The 23,621-nt window shown below is 39.4% G+C and overlaps 3 protein-coding genes across 5 annotated transcripts; 1 reads left to right on the plus strand and 2 right to left on the minus strand.

Moving 5' to 3' along the window:
- Positions 1-1,376: 1,376 nt before the first annotated feature.
- On the minus strand, positions 1,377-11,550 carry kctd7 (potassium channel tetramerization domain containing 7). Of its 2 annotated transcripts, none has more exons than XM_077504748.1 (5): positions 11,431-11,550; positions 5,053-5,406; positions 4,334-4,503; positions 3,919-4,097; positions 1,377-2,730 (listed from the first exon to the last, which is right to left on the minus strand). In XM_077504748.1, the coding sequence occupies exons 1-5, from the start codon at positions 11,521-11,523 to the stop codon at positions 2,354-2,356; spliced, it is 1,173 nt and encodes a 390-aa protein (XP_077360874.1). In that variant the 5' UTR covers positions 11,524-11,550; the 3' UTR covers positions 1,377-2,353. The 2 variants fall into 2 exon arrangements, with proteins under 2 accessions (XP_077360874.1, XP_077360875.1); XM_077504749.1 differs by lacking the exon at positions 11,431-11,550 and adding an exon at positions 11,140-11,281.
- LOC144006083 (uncharacterized) lies at positions 7,205-13,139 on the plus strand. Of its 2 annotated transcripts, none has more exons than XM_077504750.1 (11): positions 7,205-7,438; positions 8,959-9,063; positions 10,124-10,166; positions 10,245-10,288; positions 10,375-10,408; positions 10,486-10,502; positions 10,598-10,649; positions 12,274-12,329; positions 12,401-12,460; positions 12,540-12,599; positions 12,673-13,139. In XM_077504750.1, exons 2-11 carry the CDS (start codon positions 8,961-8,963, stop codon positions 12,705-12,707), a joined length of 504 nt encoding a protein of 167 aa, XP_077360876.1. In that variant the 5' UTR covers positions 7,205-7,438; positions 8,959-8,960; the 3' UTR covers positions 12,708-13,139. The 2 variants fall into 2 exon arrangements, with proteins under 2 accessions (XP_077360876.1, XP_077360877.1); XM_077504751.1 differs by having other exon boundaries at positions 12,676-13,139.
- A 135-nt stretch (positions 13,140-13,274) lies between these two features.
- pgk1 (phosphoglycerate kinase 1) lies at positions 13,275-23,210 on the minus strand. Its single transcript, XM_077504747.1, has 11 exons — positions 23,003-23,210; positions 20,048-20,098; positions 19,826-19,981; positions 19,600-19,744; positions 18,087-18,190; positions 17,894-18,013; positions 17,496-17,610; positions 15,668-15,847; positions 14,514-14,691; positions 14,222-14,320; positions 13,275-13,810 (listed from the first exon to the last, which is right to left on the minus strand). Exons 1-11 carry the CDS (start codon positions 23,065-23,067, stop codon positions 13,770-13,772), a joined length of 1,254 nt encoding a protein of 417 aa, XP_077360873.1. The 5' UTR covers positions 23,068-23,210; the 3' UTR covers positions 13,275-13,769.
- Between the last annotated feature and the right edge of the window lie 411 nt (positions 23,211-23,621).

Below are 23,621 nucleotides of genomic sequence, written 5' to 3' on the forward strand. Positions count from 1 at the left end.
ACCACCACCATCCCTCCCTCCCTCTCTCCTCCTCCTCCACTTCCTCCTCCAGCAGGAACGGCAACCTTGGCCCTCCTCCTGGATGGGCGGGAGACACTGTCAACAGTGGGGAGAGAGAAAGGCAAATTGTGGAGAAGGAGAGAGATGGAAGGCGGCACAAAAATCCAAACTGTATTAAGAGACAGATGAGAAAGTACAATTGGAACTTTTTTCACCACATTTTTTTTAACTTACAATTAGTGTTCCGATACTATTTTTTGGCCCCCGATACCCAGCTTTGCAGTATCGGCCGATGCCGATACCATACCGATACCTAAGGTTTTTTTTCGTCAACATGAAAAAGCTGTCAGCTGTCCTGCCATTGGTTCAGAGTATTCAAGGACCAATAGGATATCTTAGATCGGCATTCAGTGAGCATGTCACATATCAGTGAATGTCGTGCACGAGCAAGAACAAAATGCTGCATCCAAAATCCTATATTAGCGTTGAAATTAATGGTATCGGCATGTTACTTGTGAGTACTCACCGATACCGATACCACTGTTTTAATGCAGTATCGGCGCCTCTGCCGATACCAGTATTGGTATCGGAACAACACTACTTACAATCACAAACTTGAGTGTATTTGCCTGACATTTCATGTGACAGGACAAAACAAAGTAAGGGCAAAATTCCCTTAACAGATAATTTTTCAAAATGAATAAATAAATATAAATAAATAAATATAATATATACATAATATAAATAAATATATAAAAAATTCAAAACCTCTTTTTTTTTTTTTGGTCCCTTACTGTTTACAATACTTGGTCTTATTGTATTTGTTTAAATTTACAACAGGGATAAGGTGGGGGGGGGGGGGGTTCAGGCAAATTATGGTGTGGGAATGTTTGAATGTAATTAAGTTTGCCGTATGTTACGATGTGTTAATTTTTTTTAAATAAAATGGCAAAACAAGCAGCCGATGTTTACCAATTATAGTAGCCCTAATATCGGCTGATTAATTGGTCACGCCCTAATAAGGCCCCTTATACTCTGATACCCCTAAATAAATTTTTTATTTTTTTTTTAAATCCAAATTTTAACGTGAAGTAGCGCCACTCATATAGTTGTGAGTCTTCTTTGTGCCTTCATGACTGTGTTATACTGCCCCCAGTGACCAAGTTGCATAAAGCAGGAAGAGATAAAATTAATGACGCACCAATGGTTTTATTTTATGACATTTTATGTTTCTACAAACGTGCTATTTTACTTGTTAAAAAAAAAAAGTCAAAATATTTGTTTTGGAATGTATTAACTTCCTTTCATTACAATTGAAAAAAATTTAATTAAGATAGGCTACTTTTATTTTAAGTTGAAAAAAAGCCACAGCCATGTTAAGTGCAACAAGAAATGTTTATATATCTTATATATATATTTACTTCAATTTGTGTCAGTCATAAAACAGTACAATACAAAGCAGAGGGGGAAAAAAGCTTTGAGGACCACAGCTTCCTAGAAGCCAACAGATATTTTTGATGAGACATTATAGAAACAAAACAAGTAGTGCTATGAACACAACAAAAAAAAAACAAAGTGAACATTAGTACTGTATAGCAGTGAGGTACAAAATATAAACTTTCTCGGCTACAATCACAAGGTGCGCACACTTCATCAAGTACAAGGACACTGCTGGTCCCGTTAGCTTAGCATTTAGCGCTACATCACAACATTTGTTTGTACTATACATCTAGAAAAGTGGAATGGTGAGCGGAATGCTTTAAATAAGAAGCACAACTGATCGGGAATTTTGCATAACAATCCCTGCATTAACCTGTTTTGAAGGGGGCGGTCCGGTATCATGCAAATGAGCCAATGCTCCTCCCCTTCTACTGCTGGACCAACACTGAGTACAGCTTTAGTTGCAATGTTGAGCCCAGAGCCTACAAAAAAAACAAAAAAATAAATAAAAAATTGTACAAAAGAAAAGGCATGGATGTATTTTCATATATATATACACATATATATATATATATATATATATATATATATATATATATATGTGGCCATAATACGCCGTCATACCACAGGATAATCACTAAGGATAATCTTTTCGAGACACCCGATCATCTGGCCTTTGCTGACTTTAATGGCAAGTGAGGGAAAATGCTAATCGTCGTGTGTACCCTGATCTTGTCAGCTTTCAGCTTCATTTTTTTTTTGCTATTGGCAATTTTCAATCCACCTGGAAAGTTATTGGTAAACATTAACCGCTGTTAGCGAAAACGGCGTCTAAACTGCAAGCGCGTAGAAACCTGTCAATCCCAAATTCCGCCCGATGGGAAACTGAGGGTGGGGGGGGGTCGTCGGCTGTTCACCACCAGGTGATCTTGAACTCGTAGATGGGCCTTTTGCAGTAGTAGTGGCTGACGAGGTGCTTGTCGCACACGCCGATGCACTGCTGCTCGGCGGCGATGCCGCGGCGGGCCAGGTCGCCCACGATGCAGTGCAGCAGGTCGTAGACGTCGGCCACCGCCTCCCACGGCCCAAAGGACACGTCCACGTCGCAGTGGTGCTCGAAGAGCTTGGCCTCGCCCTCGGCGCGTTCCGGCCGCAGCGCGTTGAAGAGCGGCCGCTCGTACGGCGTGATGGGCATCTCCTCCTTGTACACGCACACCTTCAGCTTGGCCAGGCGTGCCTTCCGCTGCGTGGCGCGCAGCTTGGCGATCTCCACGATGCGCTCCAGATTGTCTGCCGGGACAAAACGGAAATTAAAAAAAATAAAAAAATCCTCAAAATGGTTAATACAGTACTGACTGTAATTGCCTGGAGGTAGCACAAGGTGGCGACAAAGCTCTACTTTTAGCTAAATGTAGCTCCTTGCCTCACTTAATTTTAGTCCCTTGGCACCGAGATGCCGCAAGGTGGCGTCAAAGAACCACTTTTTTCCAATTCAAGTTCCCTCAGAATCAAGACGCTACAAGGTGGGTGGCGGCAAAGCACCACTTTGTCTCAATGAAGCTCCTCAACTCTCCTCAATTCGGTCGGTGACACGAAGAGGCGAACAGATGGCGTAAATTAGGTTTAAATTACATCAACGGCATAATCATAAGCAAAAATAAAAAAATTATTAATACTAATCTTGAGTTGATAGTGCTTCAAATAATTGTATTTGTCTTAATGTTTTTAAACGTTTAAACACTTTCTTGTTTTGTACCAAACAATAATTGTTTGTGATTTCAATTATTACCAAAATAATCGTGATGATTATTTTTTCCATAATGGAGCAGCCCTACGTCAAAGCACTACTATTGTCTAAATGAAGCCCTCCCCATCTTCAAATATATTTTATTAACACTAAAAATTCTACAAACAGCACCAAAGCACAACTTTTATGCTAAATGAAACTCCTCAACTCAATTGGGAATTTCTTGGCACAGAGGTGTTACAACATGAGGGCTTTTTTTTCTAAATGAATACACATAAAATATATCTAATATAACATACAGTACATAGTTACTTGTTACTAAGATGGCACTATTTTTTGTCTAAATGAAACACCTCAACCCACTTCAACACGGTACCTTGGCATCAAAATGCTCCACTGTGGCAGCAAAGCACTAATTTTGTCTAAACAAAGCTCTTTAACTCACTACAACAGGATGCCTTGGCACCGAGATGCGGCAAAGCACTACCTTTCTCTACCTGAAGCTCCTCAAATCACTTCAACAGCGCCTTGGCATTGAGATGGTGCCAAAGTAGCACTTGAATTGATTTGGCCTGAGCAGGCCATAGCCCTGTCTAATGGCAAAGTCATGCTTTGCTCCCATTTTGTCGGCATTTCTAAGGCTATTTAGTGCCCTAGCTAAATAAAACGTTGGGAAACATTGCACATATATTTATATATATCATATATTTTTTTAATTAAACTTAGCTTACCTTTGTAATAGGGCAGCAGGTCGAGGAAGGCCTGCCGCACTTTCTCTCCGGTGAGCGGCTGCATGTCCTCCAGGCGCTCCAGCAGGGGCGCGATGGAGTAGTACTGCGCCTCGCGATGCACCGCCCTCACCCGCTCGTGCTGGGGCAGTTCACCCTCGCGCAGGAAGTTCAGGATGTCCCTTCAGGAGGCGGAGACCACACACAGTGGAGCACTCAATCGCAATGAAAAGTGGTGCCTCGTTTCATTTGCCTTGCATGTATGAGTATTGTGAGTTGTCTATCTGCATGGTTAAAACAGTTAGCCCGTCTATGGCGTTTCCCATTGTGTGTTAGCATTAAGCGAGCAAACTTTACTGCACTTTAATTTCATTGCTGTCTTGACACACATTTAGAACTCAAACTTGGCGCAACTCACCCAAAGTAGGTGCCGTCCCGGTCGATGAAGAAGCGTCCGTCGGCGTCGCGCGGGATGTGGTGGCGCCCGCTAAACATGGCGGCCAGCATGGTGTCGTCGTAGCGGCGCAGCGTGGACAGGCGGGTGGTGAAGTGGGAGCCCCCCACGTTCAGAGAGATCACCTCAGGAAACTTTACAAGGAAAAAAAAAAGGAATGCATTATTATTAATTATGCAACATGTGCAGTTAGATAAATTTATTGTAATTTAATGGATCCTAGTACAACCTATGTCAATTATACAACCTGCAGCAATTTAAGACCTTCAGTGCACACATACAGTCAGGTCAATACATTTTATTTTTAAGCATTTTTCTTCTTTTCCAATCTAAGTCAGCAAACGCCCGATTATCTGGTGTCTCTAAAATATGACTTTAGTTTGTTGTATGTTAACTGCTGAATATGTTAGCAACAATTACAATGAAACTGGTAGTGACAGGCAGCAAAGAGGGGGGATTAGTCTGCCATGTTTAGGTCCATAATCAGGATGGTAAAGCAAAACACACACTCATCACTTGATCCACTGTTGGCCAATGACAACGCAGCTTCTTTAACCTCACGTTCCAAGCCAAACAATCTTGTTTGGCGCTTGGTTATGACGTCACGTGTTGTACTTATTTGTGGATTTCTTATAATTATTAAAAAATAAAAATAAACCTTATTTGTCGGACTAGCGGCCTACCTCCTGCTCCTGCCTGGCGTCCAGCGGGCAGCGGGACGGCTTTCCCCGACACACGTTCGCCACCGTCGTCGCCGCCGCCGCCGCCGCCGCCACCGGGGAGGCCGGCTTCCGTGAGTCGTCGTCGGCCATAGCATCGCTGACTTTCTCGGCGTCGCCCGTCGCCGAGAACACCACCATGACTTTAGGGAGCGGCAGCGTTCGCCGCTCTTGGATGAAGCGTCTCACCCGAGTCGTCGCCGCCGGCAGCAGGGGGCTACGGGACGGAGATTGACGCTCCGCGTCACCGCCGCCGCCGTCCGAGCCGTTGGAGCTGCTCGCGCCATTCTGTTGCATGCGCGCGGACAACCGCTGGCGCTGGAGAGCATCAACAACAACACTGCAAGTGATGACAAGTCGACCTAGCTCGAGGCTTCACTGTCACGCCACTCTCTCAACGGTGCGGAACCGGCGTCATTCAACCGGGTCTGGTTTAAAACGCTGTTAAGCCGCCGCTAGTTTAAGGGGGTGTGTTTCCATCGAGCTGTTTTCGCTCCTACGTACTACGGCGGCGTGGCAAAGGCGTACGTCATGACGTCAGAGCGTGTTAGTCAACGCATAAATTTCAAGAAGTATTAACATTTATTTCTTATATTTAAAAAAGCACCGACTCGTGTATATCTGTATTTTAATTATACTAATATCCAAAAGTATTTTTATTTTTTATTTTTTGGTGGGAGTGTAAAGGATAAGGGTTTATTTGCTAAATTTCTGTCAATCTTGCAACTCTTATTTTCTAACTTCCTCTTTGGGCGGAAGTTTATTTTATTTTATTTTTTAAAACATTTATTGAACATAGAAGTGAAAATAATGACAATGTATGTAATGCCCTATAGATGGTAGCATTTGTTTATTTTTATTTATTTTTAAGAGGGGGGTCGGGGGCTGTGGACCGGTGGGGCGCTGTGGGGGCCTGCAGGGCCTCGTTCTACGGCGTTGGGCTCGGGGGTGCGGGCCGGGGCGGGAGCGGGGGTGCTCCGGGCATCTGGGTTGGCTCGCCGACCGGTATCCGCCCGGGTGGTGTGGGGGTGGCTGCCGCGGCTCGGGGGTAGGGGGGGGGGGGGGGGGGGCGCTTTGCTGCTCCTTTCTTTGGTGGCGGTCATTATGCCACACCAGCATCTACTGAAATTCAAACAGAATTCGCCTCTCCCTCCCACTGCTCATTGAATCAGTGGATGTTGGTGTCTGTGGATCTCACTCTGCTTTATCTATCCTTCCCTCCTTCCTCTCTTTAGTTTTTCCTCTGGTCTCTTGAGATCTCTTTAATTTGTTGGAATTTAGAGGTTTCTGGGGTTCGTGTAAGACTGATTTTGTAAGCATGTGGAAGGCAGGAAGTGTTTGGTCGGTGCTGGATTTTACTTTGATTTATCTTTCTTTTCTTTTTATCTTTTCTGACTTTTTCTCTGGTTTCCTGACCGTCTGAACCACACGACTCTGGCGAGACTCTGAAGTATCCGGTTAAGGTGAAGGGTAATGGGATTTTTATTAGGTTTAGGTTTTAGGTGAATTAATGAGTATAAATTTACATGTATTTGCACGCACGCACATGCACGCATTTGTTTATTTTTGAAAGGACAGCTGTAAAAAAACAAAAAACAAAAAAACCCAAACAAACAAAAAAAAAAAACCCCGGCAATTTTCAGTCAGCTGGGGTGCCAGAAAAATACTGTGAAATAACAGAAAATTTATTTGCTATATAAATGAACCCTAAAAGTAAACTGTTAAAATCTAGTTTTTCAAGTTATTGACCATGTTTTGAAAGATTAATCACATTTTTTTGTGTTAACTTAATACTGTGTTTTCACAGTATTTTTCTGGTGTCCCAGCTTCCAGAAAATTACTGTTTGTTTCATGATTTATTTTGTTACAGTGTACATTGTAGTACAGGCATGACATGACATCCAATTCAAGCTTGATGTAGAAATTAAGAGTAGTAATTGATCATTTTTTAGTTGAATTGACAGGTAGTTTTGCTTACATTTGTATCAGGGTGGCCCAAATACAGGTGTGTGCATTTCCAAAATGATGTCCAATCAAATGAATTGAGCACAAATGAACTTTGACGATAGAAAATACTGTAGCCAAACATCAATCAACCTTGTTTCAGTTGCTCCAGTTCAATGAATGGGCAGCGTGATGACAATTACAAAGTGTTCTGCTGACATTTTGACTTATTTGTCTCGTGTCCACTTGAAATGACAAACATTTTTGTAGGTTGCTCTGAGGTCTCGAGTGTTGTCTTGAGCATGTGGCGGATGTGGCCAATTCTTGTAAAAGGAAACCAATGCATGCTTCACCGCTAATGTCGACTCAAGCCGACGCAGGAAGGAGAGCAGCCGGACCACCGAAGGTAACGTTGCAGCAGCAACAATATGCAAACACGCTTGGAATAATCTCGTAGGATTTTAGATCAATTTGAGCCTTGGATTGTATTGTAATCTGGATCTGTGTGTTTGGGTTTTAACTTTTGAAGTATAAAAAATATGGGGTTAAAACAAGAATATTATATTTTAAAGGAGGTTAAAAAAAAAAAGCACAATTGTGCTCTTCTAATTCATTTTGTGGATCACATAAAAATTTGGAGGGTATTTGTTGATGGTGATGAAATATTTTTAAATGAACTAATCTGTTTAGATTCGTTAATGTAAATAGTTAACTGTTTATATTAAATTTAAAAAAAGGTTAAAGGTATTTCATAATCAACAAATACCACCCAAATCTTGAAGAAATTTCAACGTTTTATATATTTCCTCCCACAACATTTTTTTTAATCTGTATTTACTTATTTTAATCCTCAAGTTTTGTGTCTATGTTTACTGTAGTTTGCTTGTCATGTAATTTGTATTCATTTTAATGGCTTATTGCAATATTGCAAATGATAAACAAGAAACAAACTGGGGGGAAAAAAAAGTGAAAATCACTTTTTGCAGAGTAGTTGACAAATTAGTTGACAAACAAAATCGGCATTGTTGGACCGTTTTAGAAAAATATTTCATTCATAGTAATTATCAAGAAAAACAAACAAAACTAAACTAAATTTTCATGACATTTGTAAATGTCATTCCAAACATCTTCTACATGTGGCATACCCCAGGGGTCACTCACAGGCCCATTTGCGTTTCCAAATTTGAAGACGAGAATTAGCCACGCTCCAATTGGCCAATTTCCAAATAAACATCTTCAAATGTACAAATCTATCATTGGTGGATTGTTTTTTAGGAGATTAAGATTACCAAACTAATTCATGATAATGATCAACGCCCAATTTGATTATTTTTAAAATGATTTTAAATGTCAGTGTTTTATTAAGAAAAAAAATGTTTTTTTACTCAGGTTTTACTTTTAGCTCGTTTAGTTGGCTTTTGTCACCTACTATATTAAATTTGAATTATTACATTACAAATTACACAAAGGAAACCATAATTAATTCACAAATTATACAGCTTCAACAAATTACACAGGACCACATCATTAAATACTAGCATGAGCATATCTTAATTTAAGAGATAAATTATTAAAAAATAAATAAATCGAGTGCGGTGTTTTTCCGTTCACACAAGTCAGACAAAATTCACACTTTTGCTCCCCTTGCAACGTAACTAAAACATTACGAACACCACTCAGTACAATTGCACGTCACTGCCGTGCAAAAATCATAGAAATGGTCGAATTATTAATGCACGATGAGAATAGTTGACAGCGCTCTTGCTGCAGTTTAAAGCGTGTGACCGCAAACTCTCAAAGTTTCGGCCAACCACTTCCTGGAGGCACAGATGTGTGTCGTTCACAGGAGAAAAGAAAAGAAAAACAAAAACGCAGATAATGCATTTTGACCTACAAGGACAGACTTTGAAAAAGTGCTGCTTTCAGGTATGCTGGGAAATTCCGGCGTGCAGTGTGCGCTTGCGACGGTCGCGTCGCTGGCCTCGCTGAGTCTGCTGGGCCTTCTGTGTCTGAGATGCAAGCGCAAGTCCAGTAAGTTCCGATAATGGGATTTTGTTGGTGGTTAATCAGGACGACAAGTCAAATTCATTTCAATTCAATCATCAAAATGCAAAACTGATTTTGCTCGCAATTCCTTGAACTCATGATGACTGCACATCTTTGAACAGCATTTACGATGTCTTGGGGAAAACAGGATCATGACAACTAAAATCAACTGCGCTCAAATCAATGTTTTAAAATTGGGTCAAATTAGCACCATTGCACTACTTTTACTACTAATCATTATGCGTCTTTACCATACTTTAATACTTTAAAAACATTGAATAATCAATATTGAATCGCTTTTCCTTTTCGAGTGTGAAATGGATTCATAAAATGATTATTTTAATATCTCCTTTTCCCCATAATTTAACAAGAAATATATCATTTTAAAGGCCATTTTTTTGTATCTTACTGTTTTCCTGAAATTTATTTCAAAGTATTTTCTTACATTTATGAACAACCTGACTTATGGCACTTTATACCAATTCTGAATCTGTTTAATTTATATTTACAATTATTGAATTAGAATTATGAAAACAGTTTAATCTCACTTATGATTATGACACGTTATTTTCATTCATAAATAACTCATTTAACCAGTTACTGCCTCTCCAAAATGTAACTTAGAATTGAATGTTTGTGGAGTTTTTGTTTTTTAAAAAAATCGTGCCCTTGATATTTAACAATAATTGATATTCCATAATTAATCAATATCGGAACTGAAGTGAATCTGACAAAAATCTATATCAAATCGAACTGAACTCTTGTGAATCGAAATTGAATCAATTGAGAAAATTTGAATTGATACCCAGCCCTATTAATTTACAACAAATTTGTGGTAATTTGACATTTTAATTTTTAATTGAATTTCTCTTTTTCCTTTCTGCGTTACTGACTTGAGAAAGTTAAGAGCTGGGGCATGTTATTTTATTATTATATTATTTGTATTATTATTATTTTATATCTTATTTTATAATAATTTTGTTAATTATTCGTTTTCGCAACAAACTGCACTAAAATCCAAATGAATTGTTGTATTTTTCCACAGAGACCATACATGAAGAAGCTCAAATATACAACCCGCACACATTGTGAGTCTCACGTTATGTGATAAACGTTCAAAAGTCATTTGACATCATATTATAATGACATTTTGGATTTTCTGACAGCCAGCGTGAGGGGAGCAGATTTGCTGTCGTGCGATCCAAAACTGGTAAATCAACTAATACGTATAAAAGTGTTTTTTTTTGTTTTTTTTTTACAATCTTTTATCTAACAATTTACCATTTTATTTTTCAGTCACCAAAGCCAATCAAATGAGCCGTTCCTCAAAGTATGTTTTTTTTACATTCAATTCTAAGAAAAAATGTCAAACAGTCGACCCTCTTTTAACTGTTTGTATTTTTGTAGTGTGGACGTTTGTCCAGGTGAGTTTTGGACATTTTTTGACGACGACGTTTTATTAAATCGGCAAGATATACACTATCAAGAACTTATTAATTGTACATCTTGATGCAAACAGCAATCTACGCAGTAGCTGCATCACCACCAGGGAGTTGGGAACATATTTATGTGTAAGTATTTCATGCTCATCAACAACAAATGCCTCACCTCAAAAAGATACCTAACACTCCTTGCTACATGAGGGAAGTCTGGACTCAATTGAGGAAAACATGTTAAGCGAATTTGCACAAAATTAAAGCCCTCCTCAAGTAAATATCCACTCATCTTTGCAGTTGAGTCAAAAAACTCTCCTGACCACTATTTACAGACGAGGAAAATAAAAATGGTGCTCTTTCACTTGAACAAGGTCAAACGTTCATGTTAGCATAGAAATGAAGGCCTCCTCCAAATAAATACAGTACCTAGTAAGCCGACATTTGAGGAAGTTTGCTACTTTCTACTCAACCAAAATGTTAAAGGTTAAAAATTAAAGGCTGCCTCGCTAAAAAATGTCCAGTAGTTGTGCAGCTAGCTATTTGACAGCAGTATCAGTGGGGTTTACACTTGGAGACTTTTTACTCATTCCGACTGAAATCATTCCGAATAAAGTTCTCTGGTCACCTTAAGGGCTCTGGGTGGAGCAGTCGAATCCTCGCTTGCCTTCGGTGCCGGTTGGCGTGGGTTCGCGTCCACGCCTGGGAGACCATGTGGGTTTATGCGCGTTTGTTAACCTGGCAATAGCCATATTGGTACCGCTCCACAGTAATTTCCTCGGGAAAAGGCGGGACATTCTCAACAATAATTCGAGCTGATTGGACAATGCGACATTCTACACGTTTGTTTTAACCAATCACGGCCACTGGTGAAAATTTCGTCTGTGTTCTTGTCGAAGGGGGGGAAAGCACATCTTACCAGCAAAAATGCATGAAGCACCTCTCGTTTTTCAACATTCAACAAGGAAACGGTGAGTAATTCTGCGAGAACAGAATTAATTGTAGCGTCCATTCGTCCGTGTTAGGTTTGTTTGTTAGCCCCTGCGTAGGCGCTGGCTTCCTGGTTCCATCACAGTTGCATATCCCGCCCCCAAACAATGTCGCTCTGTGATTGGTCCGAACCACCAGTGGTTCGGGAACGGCAGTTTTTTTGTTTTGTTTTTTAAACTCTGCGGGAGCGGTACAAGAAGGTAGTCTCCGGAGTTTGTGAACTCACAAATACCGCGAGAATTCATCTTTGTGTGAGTGAGTGGGGGGGGGAAAATGCTCCCCGGTTTAATCAGATCAGCCCCGCGGACGCACGGACATTGATCACGTGATCAAGATGGAGTTAATTCGTCACACTTTCGATGAAGCAACATCTTGATGAAAATCAAATTTCAAGTACTTCAAAACAAATTCTCCCCTCGCAGACGAGCTCTGGGGAGACGCCGCCATTTTAGTGGGTGGAAGCGATGATGTCATGACGCATTTACGTCAAGACAGAGCATGCGCATGCCGTACACAACCTCGTCATTGTGATAATTATTGTGTGTTTAATAATTGCCATGTTCGGCTTTTGATTTCAATTTGTTCAATAAAGCAAAAAAAACAAAAACAAAAAAACTCGTCATTCCGAATGACATGACGCTCACTCGGACTGACGATAGGAATATACCACTCCTGTGATTCTGAATGAAATTCCATTCGGATTCAGCATTTTCATTCCGTTTGGCCGTTCGGATTCATTAATTAAATGAGTCCCAATGTTTTGCCTTCGCAGAGATCCCCTCCCCATTACAGTGTATGAAAACGAGCAGATGCCATCGAGGAGCAAAGGTGGGCTCACGACCTTTCACACATGACATCATCCGTTACAAAGCCCGCTAACGTCATCATCTCGTGTGCAGCTGCCGATCCCGACACGTCTCACTACGCCAACCTGGCTGGTGCGGCGCTGACAAACGACGGTACAAGACGTCGCCGCCTGCATCGGTTTCATTTTAAGGTCAAAGTGTCGCGCTTAACCAAACCACCGTGTCGCCACAGACGCCGACGACTATGAGAACTCGGAGTTCCTGGCGCAAAAATCTCACGAGCTGGAGAACAGTAAGCATACAGTCACTCACAATGCACAGATGCTGACAGATTTTTTCTTCCAAGTGTTCTCTTTTCTTTCAAGCAGATTTTTTGTACGTGAATGAAAAAGCAGCCTGACGTGGACGTGAAAGTGGACACGGCGCCTTTTGTAGTGACGCAAGGCTGCCACCAGGTGGTGTCGTGACATCACATGTGCCACTGGAAATGATTTGATTTCACTTATTTGGTCTGTAATTTATTTCTGGACTACAAATAATACATTTTTATTTATTCATCGGAGTTTTCGGTTAAACTTGGATTAGGTAACTGTTAAAAACTTCCTCTCCCAGGCTTATTTATCCATTGAAAGCAACTCAGGGCAATCTCCATGTACAGTATAGCAGTTGTGTATTACACTGCCACCAAGTGGCCAAAATGCACACAGCAGAAGGAGCAGCGCTGTTCAGTGAATTGAATGTAGCAAAAACTGTTTACATTCAATATAATTATGTCGTTATTGTTTTTACAACTCAAAATATTAAGAGTGCTAATTAAAAACATTACAAATTTTTTTGTTATTTATTATTAATAATTTATATTTTATTGCTTTTTTTGGGGTGGGTGGGTGGTTAAAATTGATTGTGATTTCAATTAATCTCCCATGCACTAATAACAAAAGTCTAGAAGGAAGACAAGAGCAGCGGAAAGGTTTCCGGGACATTTATTAACTTGAAGAGGCGACCAGAAGCGCTGGGATGTCAGAAGGTACACAAACGCCACACGAACCGTTCCTTGAAAAATCGATGGCCAGCGTGTGTGGCAGCAGTCATGCTGTGAATATGCACACGTCGCACACACAACTTAGCAGGGAATGACTGGAGGAGGGTAACGCGTGCTTTCCAAAAGTAAGTCTGTGGTGATGTCAAGTTCTCATCACAGCAAAACCAAATTCCACCTGAACAATCCATCTACTCTAGTAGTCGCCGAGTGGTGTCGCAATAAGGCAGATGTTCTACTTGTCACAGATTGATCTACCCACTGGCTGTGTGTGGCTGTTTATTTTTTTAGTTTTTTGTTTGGTTTGCACCAGTTAACACCAGTCTTGGTTTTAGTAGCTGCTCACCTCTCAGAATACACGCATTCACATGCACGCTCTCTCACACGCACACACACACGGCAGCAGGTTGATTGGAAGGAAGTTTAGACGTTGCTCAGGGCGTCCACTCCGGGGAGAACTTTGCCTGCAAAAACACAAACAAGTTGCAAAGGCCACTGCAGTGATTAATCAAATAACCCAATTACATCTTTTTTTTTTTTTTTTTTTTTTTTTTTTTTTAAGTCTGCCTCCAACCTCTGCAGGGCTCATTTTTCCACGCAAACTAATGTTACTGGTGCACTTTAAATTGATTTATTTAACCAAACGTTAAAAAAAATTGTCACAATTTGGCACTCATGTCACTCACCAGGCCAAGCCCCGCCTTTTAAAGCCATACATACTCAAAGTCACAGATACTACAAGTAGAGTGCGACAATGAATAGCCCAAGTGGGGAAAAAAAATATCCGCAGCTCACATACAAGTGTTATTGTGTTTAATAATGCAAAAATATTTTAAAGAAATAAATGTACATCCTGTTTTTTGTCCTCCACTCACCTTCCAGCAGTTCCAGGCTGGCTCCGCCTCCTGTGCTGACGTGGCTGACCTTGTCCTCAGTGTTCCACTTAGCACAGCAGGTGGCAGTGTCGCCCCCACCTGGACATAACCGACAATTACATTTTTTTTTTTTCCAATGTGCCAGATAGGACCACTTTTAGTCCAATAGTGGCAAAATATTCGTAACCCTCTTTTTTTTTTTTTTTAAATAATTGATTATATTAAATCTTAAATATACGACACACTCCAACCCCAAAACATTTGAATCTCATTTCACTTGATTGTTTCTTACCAATGATTGTGACGCAGCCCGACTTGGTGACCTCCACCACCTTGTCCATCAGGTTCTTGGTGCCCTTGGCGAAGTTGTCCCACTCAAACACGCCCACCGGGCCGTTCCACACGATCTGCTTGGCTCGGCCCACCGCCTCGCCGTATGCCTTGGAGCTCTCGGGCCCGCAGTCCAAACCCTAATGGAGAGGAGTCATCCATTTTCTCAAGAAATTTTATTATCATTATTATTATTATTAGAATTTTTTTTTTTTTGCTCAGGACAATTTGCAAAGTCAAAAAGTGAAGGTACAAAATAAAATATGGAATCATATTTATGGAAAAAAAAAAATCTGCATTGCAATGCAAGACCATTATGCAGCCTAGTGCACGAAAAAATTCTCAAGAAATGTTATTTTTGCTCAGGATGATTTGCAAAGTCAAAAAGTGAAGGTCAAAATAGAATCTGAAATCATATTTTAATTTTTTTTTTATTATGATTCAAGACCATATTGCAGCCTAGCGCACAAAAAAATAAGCAATTTTCTCTATACATTTTATTTATTGTTTTTTTTTTGCTTAGGACAATTTGCTAAATCAAAACGTGAAGGCAAAAAAAAATCTGAAATCATATTTATGGGGAAAAAAAATTGCTATTATAATTCAAGGCCATGTTGCAGCCTAGCACACAAAAAAATCGATTTTCTCAAAATTTTTTATTAGTATTATTTTTTTTATTTTTTTTTGCTCAGGACAATTTGCAAAATGAAAAAGTAAAAGGTAAACATAAAATCTGATATATTTATGGGAAAAATAATCTGTATTCTAATTCAAGACCATATTGCAGGCTCCTAGCACATTGGAAAAAAATAAAAATAAATTCTCAAGAAATATTATTCAGGACGATTTGCAAAGTCAAAAAGTGAAGGGAAAAAAAATAGCATGTGAAATCATGTTTAGAAAAAAAAAAAAAATCTGCAATTGTAATTCAAGACCATATTGCAGCCTCCTAGCGCACGAAAAAAAAAGTATCATTTTTTAAAGGGATTTTATTATTATTATTATTATTATTGCTCAGGACGATTTGCAAAGTCAAAAAGTGAAGGTAAAAAATAGAATGTAAATCTGTGAAAAAACGTGACGGCAAGGCGGAGCGGGAACTTGGCTCGCTCTTACCATCCAGCCAGCGGGGATGCCGTTGGCGACGGTGGCGACGCCCGTGGCGGCCTTCTCGTCGAACTTGTCGGCGGTGATGAAGTCGACGGGCAGCGTGATCTTGACGCCGTTCTTCTCGGCCTTGGCCATCAGGTCCTTGACGATGCCGGCGCCTTCCTCGTCGTACAGGGAGTTGCCGATCTGGAAAGAGGAAGACGCAAATTTCATCAACACAGAATGACCGTTATATTACATTTAGCTTATTCTGATGGGGTTTCTTTTACATTTAATTTGCGGAAAAAAATAATTAATATAAATTAATAATAATTAATATATAATAATATAATGAATTAATTATATTAATAAAATAAGAAATAATTATAAATAATTCCCATCACTGAGGCCCAACTATAGAAAATAGTGCAATCATCGCAAACATGCTTTATCTTGCTACTGCCACAAATATTCAAAGACATATTGAGAAAAGTTGAAGTATGTTATCTGGCCAAGCAAATAACGGTCCTCATGTGAAATAGTTTCAAATTTCACGCTAGGATGTGACTAAAGCGCAATGACTCCACTAGAGTTTACAGTGTTGGTGCCAGGAGGTTAAGTTATCATAAAAGACAAAAGATACACGCTTTTGTTATGCGGGTCGTGTTGAATGTTCCAGTCTGGTATTTTTGGGGCTTGACCAAGACGGGCTTCATTAACTCATTCACGGCCAGCCCAGTTCAAATGCATCTTGGACTTAGAATGGCAGTGAGCGAGTGAATTTTGTCCATGAGAAATCCACTCTGCAATGAACACATCAAGGACTAACGTCAACAATGGAGGAGAACAAGGTGACGACTAGTTTATTTTATAAATTGGAACGAATAACAGAATGCGGCTCTACCTAATGTTGTGTCTTCTTCACGGTTATTTCAGGTAACGAAAAAAACTCAAAAACAAATTTGGTTTAACCAAATAAAATAAAACCAAAATGCTTTTTTTTAAAAAAAGAGAACTAACAAACTACATTTTATGTTTACAAAACTACCTACAATTATAGGAAAAATGTCCTTTGTTTTAGTCTTTGGTAATTAATTTAATACATGAGCCTTTGGGGATGATTTTAAATGTGATGTTGATTTAACCGGAATAAGGACGTTTGAAAGTGTGTCACACAGAAGTTACGTCATCTAGCAGCAGCCAATAGAAAAGCACTTTCACATGATCCTGCTGTTCATTAACTCATTTGCTCCCAAAGACGTATTTATACGTTTTTTTTTTTTTTTTTATGCTAGAGCATACAGAAGGCTTTGATGCAGCCTCTGACCTGAAGAAAACGCTTGAAGCAATGGTAGTTATTAAAAATATAGCCAGCCGGTGGCAGCAGAGTATAAGAGATCAAACAGAGCCATGTTGCAAAAAAACTCTTTTCCCCACTGTTTTAAACAGATTTGTGATGAAACTTAGCTCTCTTCTAATGCTAATTGCTCCAAAACGAAAACAGATAGAAATCTACGTTTTTTTTTTTTCCTGATGAAAGAAGAGATGGTAATTTTTCTTTTAGTAGATTCCATGTTTTATAGTAATAGAACACAATATTCTGTGGGCCTCGCAAAAGCAGTCAAAATCCAGTAAAGGGGTTGCTTCAGTGAAAATGGGTGGGAGGGAATGAGTTAAATATTGCGCGCAAGTAATACACATGAAAAAAAATAAAAAAAATAATAATCCTGAAACTCACTACAACTTAACCTTAGAAAAACAAACAAACTCAAAACTAAAATGAAAATTCCAAAACTATAATAAGCCTGGTGTGGCGAATGTTGCAAGTGAAGTGTTTGCTTTCTTGCTCCCTCACCTCCATGTTGTTGAGCACTTTGAGGAAGGTGAAGGCCATGCCGCCGCCGATGATCATCTCGTCCACCTTATCCAGCATGTTGTTGATCAGCTGGATCTTATCTTTCACCTTTGCCCTTTTTAAAAAAACAACAACAAACAAACACCACATAAAAGACTCTGTAGCCTTCAAAACAAATAGCACAATATTGCAATATTTGGGACTGACTCTCCAGCAAAGATGTTATTAGTTCACGAATGTGGTGTTGCATGCACACTGCGCAATACAAACAACAAGCGGCAGTTGCACAATGCATCGGGTTCAAACGGACTCTGAGCCCGTCAAATGATAGTGAGGGGAGGCCACCATGAAATGGATACAAGACAGCAGCCGGCGTGAAGGTCACGTGCTGGTCTCACCCTCCGAGGATGGCCAGGAAAGGCCTTTGAGGTTTCTCCAGGGCCATGGCGAAGTAGTCCAGCTCCTTCTTCATCAGGAAGCCGGCCGCCTTCTGGGGCAGGTTGACGCCCACCATGGAGCTGGGAGGGAGGACGGCGCAGATGTGTGATGTCATCGTTCATCATCAGCGCGCGCGGCGAGGAGGGGGCTCACCTGTGGGCTCTGTGAGCCGTGCCGAAGGCGTCGTTGATGTAAACGTCTCCCAGTTTGGACAGAGACGCCCGGAAGGAGTCGATCTGCTCCTGGGAGGCCTTCGTCTGGCACATTCAAATCAATAAAGATATACATTTATACTCGATGTAATTGGTAACGAAGGCAAATTTTGTATTTTTTTTTTTTTTATTATTATGAAAAATGGGTCATAATATTACCAGAAGAACTCATTCATATAAAGATGTAGCAGGATTTTTTAAATTTTTGTTTTATTTATTCATATTAGTGAATAAATTGTATTGTGGGTGGAACGGAGTATAATTTATTAAATTAATTATTATTTATTAATTAATTATTACAAAAAGACATTTATACTCAATGTAATCAGTAACAAAGGCAAACGTTTTGTTGTTTTTAATGAAAAAAAAAAAAAAAAAGGGTCATAATATTACCAGAAAAAACTAACTATAAAGATATAGCAAGAAAATTTTAAATTATTATTTTATTTATTCATTTATTTAGTGAATAAATTGTATTATGTGGGTGGAACGGGCTATAATTTAATTTATAAAATTAATTATTTCTTAATTAATTATTAAAAAAAAAAAGACATTTATTTATACTCAATGTAATCAGTAACAAAGGCAAAGTATTTTTTTTTATGAAAAAAAAAAGGGTTATAATATTACCAGAAAAAAAGTCGTATTAATATAAAGATGGAGTAAGAAATTTTTAAATTATTATTTTATTTATTAGTGAATAAATTTTATTTTGTGGGTGGAACAGGGTATAATTTAACTTATGAAATTATTATTTCTTAATTAATCATTACAAATAAAAATATTTATTTATAATCATTGTAGTCAATAACCAAGGCAAAAGGTTTTTTTTTTTTACGAAAAAAGGGTCATAATATTACCAGAAAAACTCGTATTAATATAAAGATGTAGCAAGAAATTTTTAAATTATTTATTTAGTGAATAAATTGTATTATGTGGGTGGAACGGGGTGTAATTTAATTTATTGGACTAATGTCATAATATTACCATATTTTTCGGACTCTAAGTCACTCGAGAGACCAAGTGGCACCTATTAAAAACTGCGTCATGAATAAGATGATGAAGAAAAAAAAAAAAAAAAAAAAAAAAAAAAAAACAAGTCGCACTGGACTATAAGTTGCATTTGGGGAAATTTATAATACATACATTAAAAGTATTTGCTAACTGCTAACATAGTTATGACAACTATGATAAAAACTAACAAGCGTGATTGAAACTGGACTAAACCTGGCTGATAAAATGATCACTACTCTGTAGATGTTCCTAATGTAATATTAAAATGATATCTGTACAGTTGAACTGAATCCATGCAGGCCGCATACCAAGCAGGCCTCTCAGGACAGGAAAAGCAACCGCGACCTTCAAGGATAAATGTCAGCAGGCCCCAGAAGCAGCGTTCATCCCAGGCCTCATATCAAATTTATTCTGAAATTATTTATTATTTTTCCCCCTACCTTGTTTCCAGAGGAGTCCTTGCCCTTTCCCTCCTCAGCCACGTGGAAGCGGAGGTTCTCCAGCAGGATGACGGAGCCGGCGGCGGGGTTGGCGCAGGCGGCCTCCACCTCGGCGCCCACGCAGTCCTTCAGGAAGGTCACGTCCCTGCGCACGCGCAAGAGGATTTTCGTCACCACGGCGACAGTCACCTACAACGCGACCTCGCGTTCACGGAAACCTTCTCACTTTCCCAGCAGGGATTTGAGCTCGGCGGCGACGGGCTCCAGCGAGTACTTCTCCGGCACGAAGTTGCCGTCGGGACGGCCCAAGTGGCTCATGAGGACCACCGACTTGGCGCCGTGATCCAGGCAGTGCTTGATGCTGGGAACGGCAGCCTTGATCCTACAACGACATTGGGAAGGTCGTGACCTCTCTCGGTCAAGAGCTGCGGAGGATGCGCAGTTTTACCTCTGGTTGTTGGTGATGTGTTTGTCCTTCATGGGAACGTTGAAGTCAACCCTGGAAGATTTAAAAAAGAAAAAAATGCTGAGAAAAAAGGACATTATCAACAAGGCTATAAGTGGAACACATCTGCAAAGGATTTTATTTATGTATTGCATAAATTAAAAAAAAGTTGAATTTCATTTGTCAATAAAAAGCAATAAAAGCAACTATTGTTGCTAATTTTGTCCACTGGAGGGCGCACTGATGACAACAGAAATGACATCTTTAGCAGGATTTTATACCAAAATGTGCACTCCTTTTTATTAAAACACTGCAGATTACTCACATGATCTGCAATTAGATAATAATCAATAAATGGGAATATTTTAGAATGTGCTTGGAATTATCATCATTTCAAATTTGTGTGAATGTGGCCCCTGGGGGAAAAATAAATAAAAAATTATATATATATATATATATATTAGGGGTGTGAATTTCCTAGTACCTGACGATTCGATTCGTATCACGATTCACAGGTCACGATTCGATTCGATACCGATTAATCCCGATACGAATGGTCACGATTCGATACCGATTAATCCCGATACGAATTTATAAGTCGATTGTTGCGATTTTTTTTCATTCATATTTAGAAAATACTAATCAGTAAGCTTGTAGAGTGTAAGATTTATATGAAAATGTATTATTTATTTATCTGAAATTTCAGTCTTATAGAGGTTGTAATCTGTTTCATGTTTGAACAGCATTAAAATAAAAATATTAAGGCTTAATGTGCCGTTCATATAACATTCTTCCATGCTCAAGGTGTGAATCCTAAAAAAAAAAAAAAAAAAAAAAAAAAAAAAAATAATAAATAAAAATCGATTCTGCCGATTATTGAATCGATTCGAGAATCGCGCGATGTAGTATCGCGATATATCGCCGAATCGATTTTTTTTAACACCCCTAATATATATATATATATATATATATATTTTATTTATTTTTTATTTTGCTTATTAGGCCAAGAAGATACTGATTAAGCCCACTTGATTTCAAATTTGTGTGGATGTGCCCCTTGAATAAAAATGATATTGTCACTGTGTCAATAAAAATTATATTAATGTGCTTGCTAAGAATGTTTGTTGTTTTTCCTGAACATCTGTGTGGATTGTCATGGCAACCTGCAAAGGCTGAGTTGAGGCAACTGGACTGTTTGTTGAATTTGGTGCAATTTTTATTTTATTTTTTCTCCAAAGAAAAACAAAACTAATGACCGTTGCTTTTGTGTTTTACATTTTCTAGTCGAAATCGTGACTTTTTTCAGATTTTATTTTTTTTTCCTTTTAAGACATTTTCTCCATAATACAAAGGTGGGCACTATTTTCCTCATGAGTTGACGATTGGAACGAATGAGACCAGAATCGCTGCGTGAACGTGCTGCATCCCTCGTACGCCAGCGTTGCGCAACTTCCCTCCCTCCCTCCCTTCCCTCCTCCCCACCTGATGCGCCCGTAAGCCGAAGCGAGCGTGCTCACAATGCCGTACAGTCACTGCAAAAGCATTGTCTGGTCTGGAACCACAGCGGTCAGCTTTTCACTGGCATTTTTTGGCAGCCCCGGGCGAGCGTCCGATGATCCGCTTGCCTTACAGACGCAGCACTTTTGATAGTGGCGGATTAGCCGTGTCATTGTTGGCCCGTGATCCGCTCGCCTAACAAACGGGCAGACGTGAGCTCATTTCAGGGGGAGCCAAGCAGATTCTTGGGTGCTCTGCCCATTGTCGCCATAGCAACGTTCCGCCTTGCATCGCCGTTTTCATTCAGGCTCATGTTTTTTTATGGAAACGTTTGCACGATGAGACGCTTGCAGCTAACGTGCTGCTAAGAGCCTGCAAACACTAAAGTGCATCTTGCGGTGAACTTTGACCTATGCCAAGTAGAACCTTTGACATTTCCACAGCAGATGGGTGTCAGGTTCAAGTGCCCCCTCTAATCACGGACAAGGCCAATGCGAAGACACAGCCATGAAAAGACATTTTATGAAAAATGAATTATTAATAGGAAGGCGAGCATCCATGCTGCACAAATGCCTCACAGGTTCGAGATTGGGAATCAAATCTTCCTTTTCGGCATGTTTCTGGCCACATTCCAAAAACATACGTTACGTTAACTTAAAAAGTTTAGTTAAGTGACAAGGGAGCTGGCAGTAATTAAAGTCTTGGATATGCCAAATATTAGCAACATTATTTTGAATGCATTGGTAATTTTCTACAGTTGTTCCAATCTCACTCTGGACAATCATTAAAAGCACAATTTTTATCTACTTCCAATCACGGTACATCATGTATGTACACTATTACAGTATAAAGCTATGCATTCTGTAATGCGCACACTCATACAGAGATTTAATATTTCAGTTTTCAACTGGACTCTAGTATGTTCCCATTGTTGGCCTAGGCATTAAATTTATATATTCTTACCAATCTAATCTTTTGACATACTAATCAGCAAAGCCCCATCAATCCTTTGATTTATGATATTAATTATAATTACTGATCATTTTATTCTTGTAACAAAAAAAAATACAGCGTTTGTGATTAAGGAATTAAGGAGAAAAAAAAATACCTGTGATTTTAGAACAGTTGGTTTGTGCGTGTACTGAGGATTACAAAATTGCAATATTCAATGGTATACCTGTACTTGAAGGCAATTTGCCACAATATTAATAGCACGGCACTGGTTCGTGACGTCATTATAAAACGTGAAAAAAATAACTTCCGGTGTCGTCAAAATACACCCTCACGCCCACTGTTATTTTCACCATCACCGTGCAGTTTCATAAAACTGATAAGTTATGAGTTATCATAAAATTATCTGTTGCAAAACTACGACAGTATGCACAAACAAAAATAAAGACCAAAGTGTTAGCTACAGCAAGCTAATCCAATCCCCTTATTTAACTTCCGTGAAGCGATTACCTCATGATGACTCGCTTCCCCTTGACGTCCACCTTATCCAGAGTGAGTTTGTTGGACAGAGACATTTTTCTCGTCTTTCTGCTTGCTCGTCACGTCGCGTTCCTCGCTGTGTCGCCTCCGCTTCGGTGGCTTCGATGGTTGTTCGGTGGCTGGCTAGCTCCCGAATGACAGCGGTGACCTTAACAGCACGCCGGGATAAGGAGGTTGGGCGAGGATACGCCCTCCTCCAACGTGATTGGATACTGCGCTGAAGCAGGGCGTTGCGTTTCATTGGCTAGCCGTAATGTCATTTGTTCGACGTCACACAGAGGATGATCTGACTATATAAGCTACGGTTTTTTCTGTTTTTGTTTTTTTAACAACTAGATAGAATGTTTTTTTTTTTTTTTTGTTTTTTTACAACTATATTTAGTAACTTCAGAAAACTTGAAAATATAAAGTGCACAATCATATGTGTATTTTTTGGTCAATGGAAGAAAAACAAAAACTGATTAAAATCAAATACAACTGCAATGTTTGGGTTATTAAATATGAGACAGGATATTTTATCTACACCATGCTATGGATTATTTTCCAATCAAGCAAATGTTGGCCACAAATAAGTTAAAACAAGTAGCAG

Source organism: Festucalex cinctus, chromosome 18 (assembly GCF_051991245.1).
Source record: "Festucalex cinctus isolate MCC-2025b chromosome 18, RoL_Fcin_1.0, whole genome shotgun sequence".
NCBI lineage: Eukaryota > Metazoa > Chordata > Actinopteri > Syngnathiformes > Syngnathidae > Festucalex > Festucalex cinctus.

What these genes read in the sequence shown, in the direction of transcription:
- pgk1 (XM_077504747.1), bottom strand. Translation starts at nt 23,067, where the DNA reads ATGTCTCTGTCCAACAAACTCACTCTGGATAAGGTGGACGTCAAGGGG. An exon ending in AAGTGCTCAACAACATGGAG is followed by an intron (nt 15,848 to 17,495) that starts GTGAGGGAGCAA and finishes TCCTCTTTCCAG; the next exon opens with ATCGGCAACTCCCTGTACGA. An exon ending in GCATCCCCGCTGGCTGGATG is followed by an intron (nt 14,692 to 15,667) that starts GTAAGAGCGAGC and finishes CCTCTCCATTAG; the next exon opens with GGTTTGGACTGCGGGCCCGA.
- LOC144006083 (XM_077504750.1), top strand. Translation starts at nt 8,961, where the DNA reads ATGCTGGGAAATTCCGGCGTGCAGTGTGCGCTTGCGACGGTCGCGTCG. An exon ending in ATATACAACCCGCACACATT is followed by an intron (nt 10,167 to 10,244) that starts GTGAGTCTCACG and finishes ATTTTCTGACAG; the next exon opens with CCAGCGTGAGGGGAGCAGAT. An exon ending in ATCTCACGAGCTGGAGAACA is followed by an intron (nt 12,600 to 12,672) that starts GTAAGCATACAG and finishes TTTTCTTTCAAG; the next exon opens with CAGATTTTTTGTACGTGAAT.
- kctd7 (XM_077504748.1), bottom strand. Translation starts at nt 11,523, where the DNA reads ATGGACGCTACAATTAATTCTGTTCTCGCAGAATTACTCACCGTTTCC. An exon ending in TGCTTCATGCATTTTTGCTG is followed by an intron (nt 5,407 to 11,430) that starts GTAAGATGTGCT and finishes GATGCTCTCCAG; the next exon opens with CGCCAGCGGTTGTCCGCGCG. An exon ending in CGGGACGGCACCTACTTTGG is followed by an intron (nt 4,098 to 4,333) that starts GTGAGTTGCGCC and finishes CGCCTCCTGAAG; the next exon opens with GGACATCCTGAACTTCCTGC.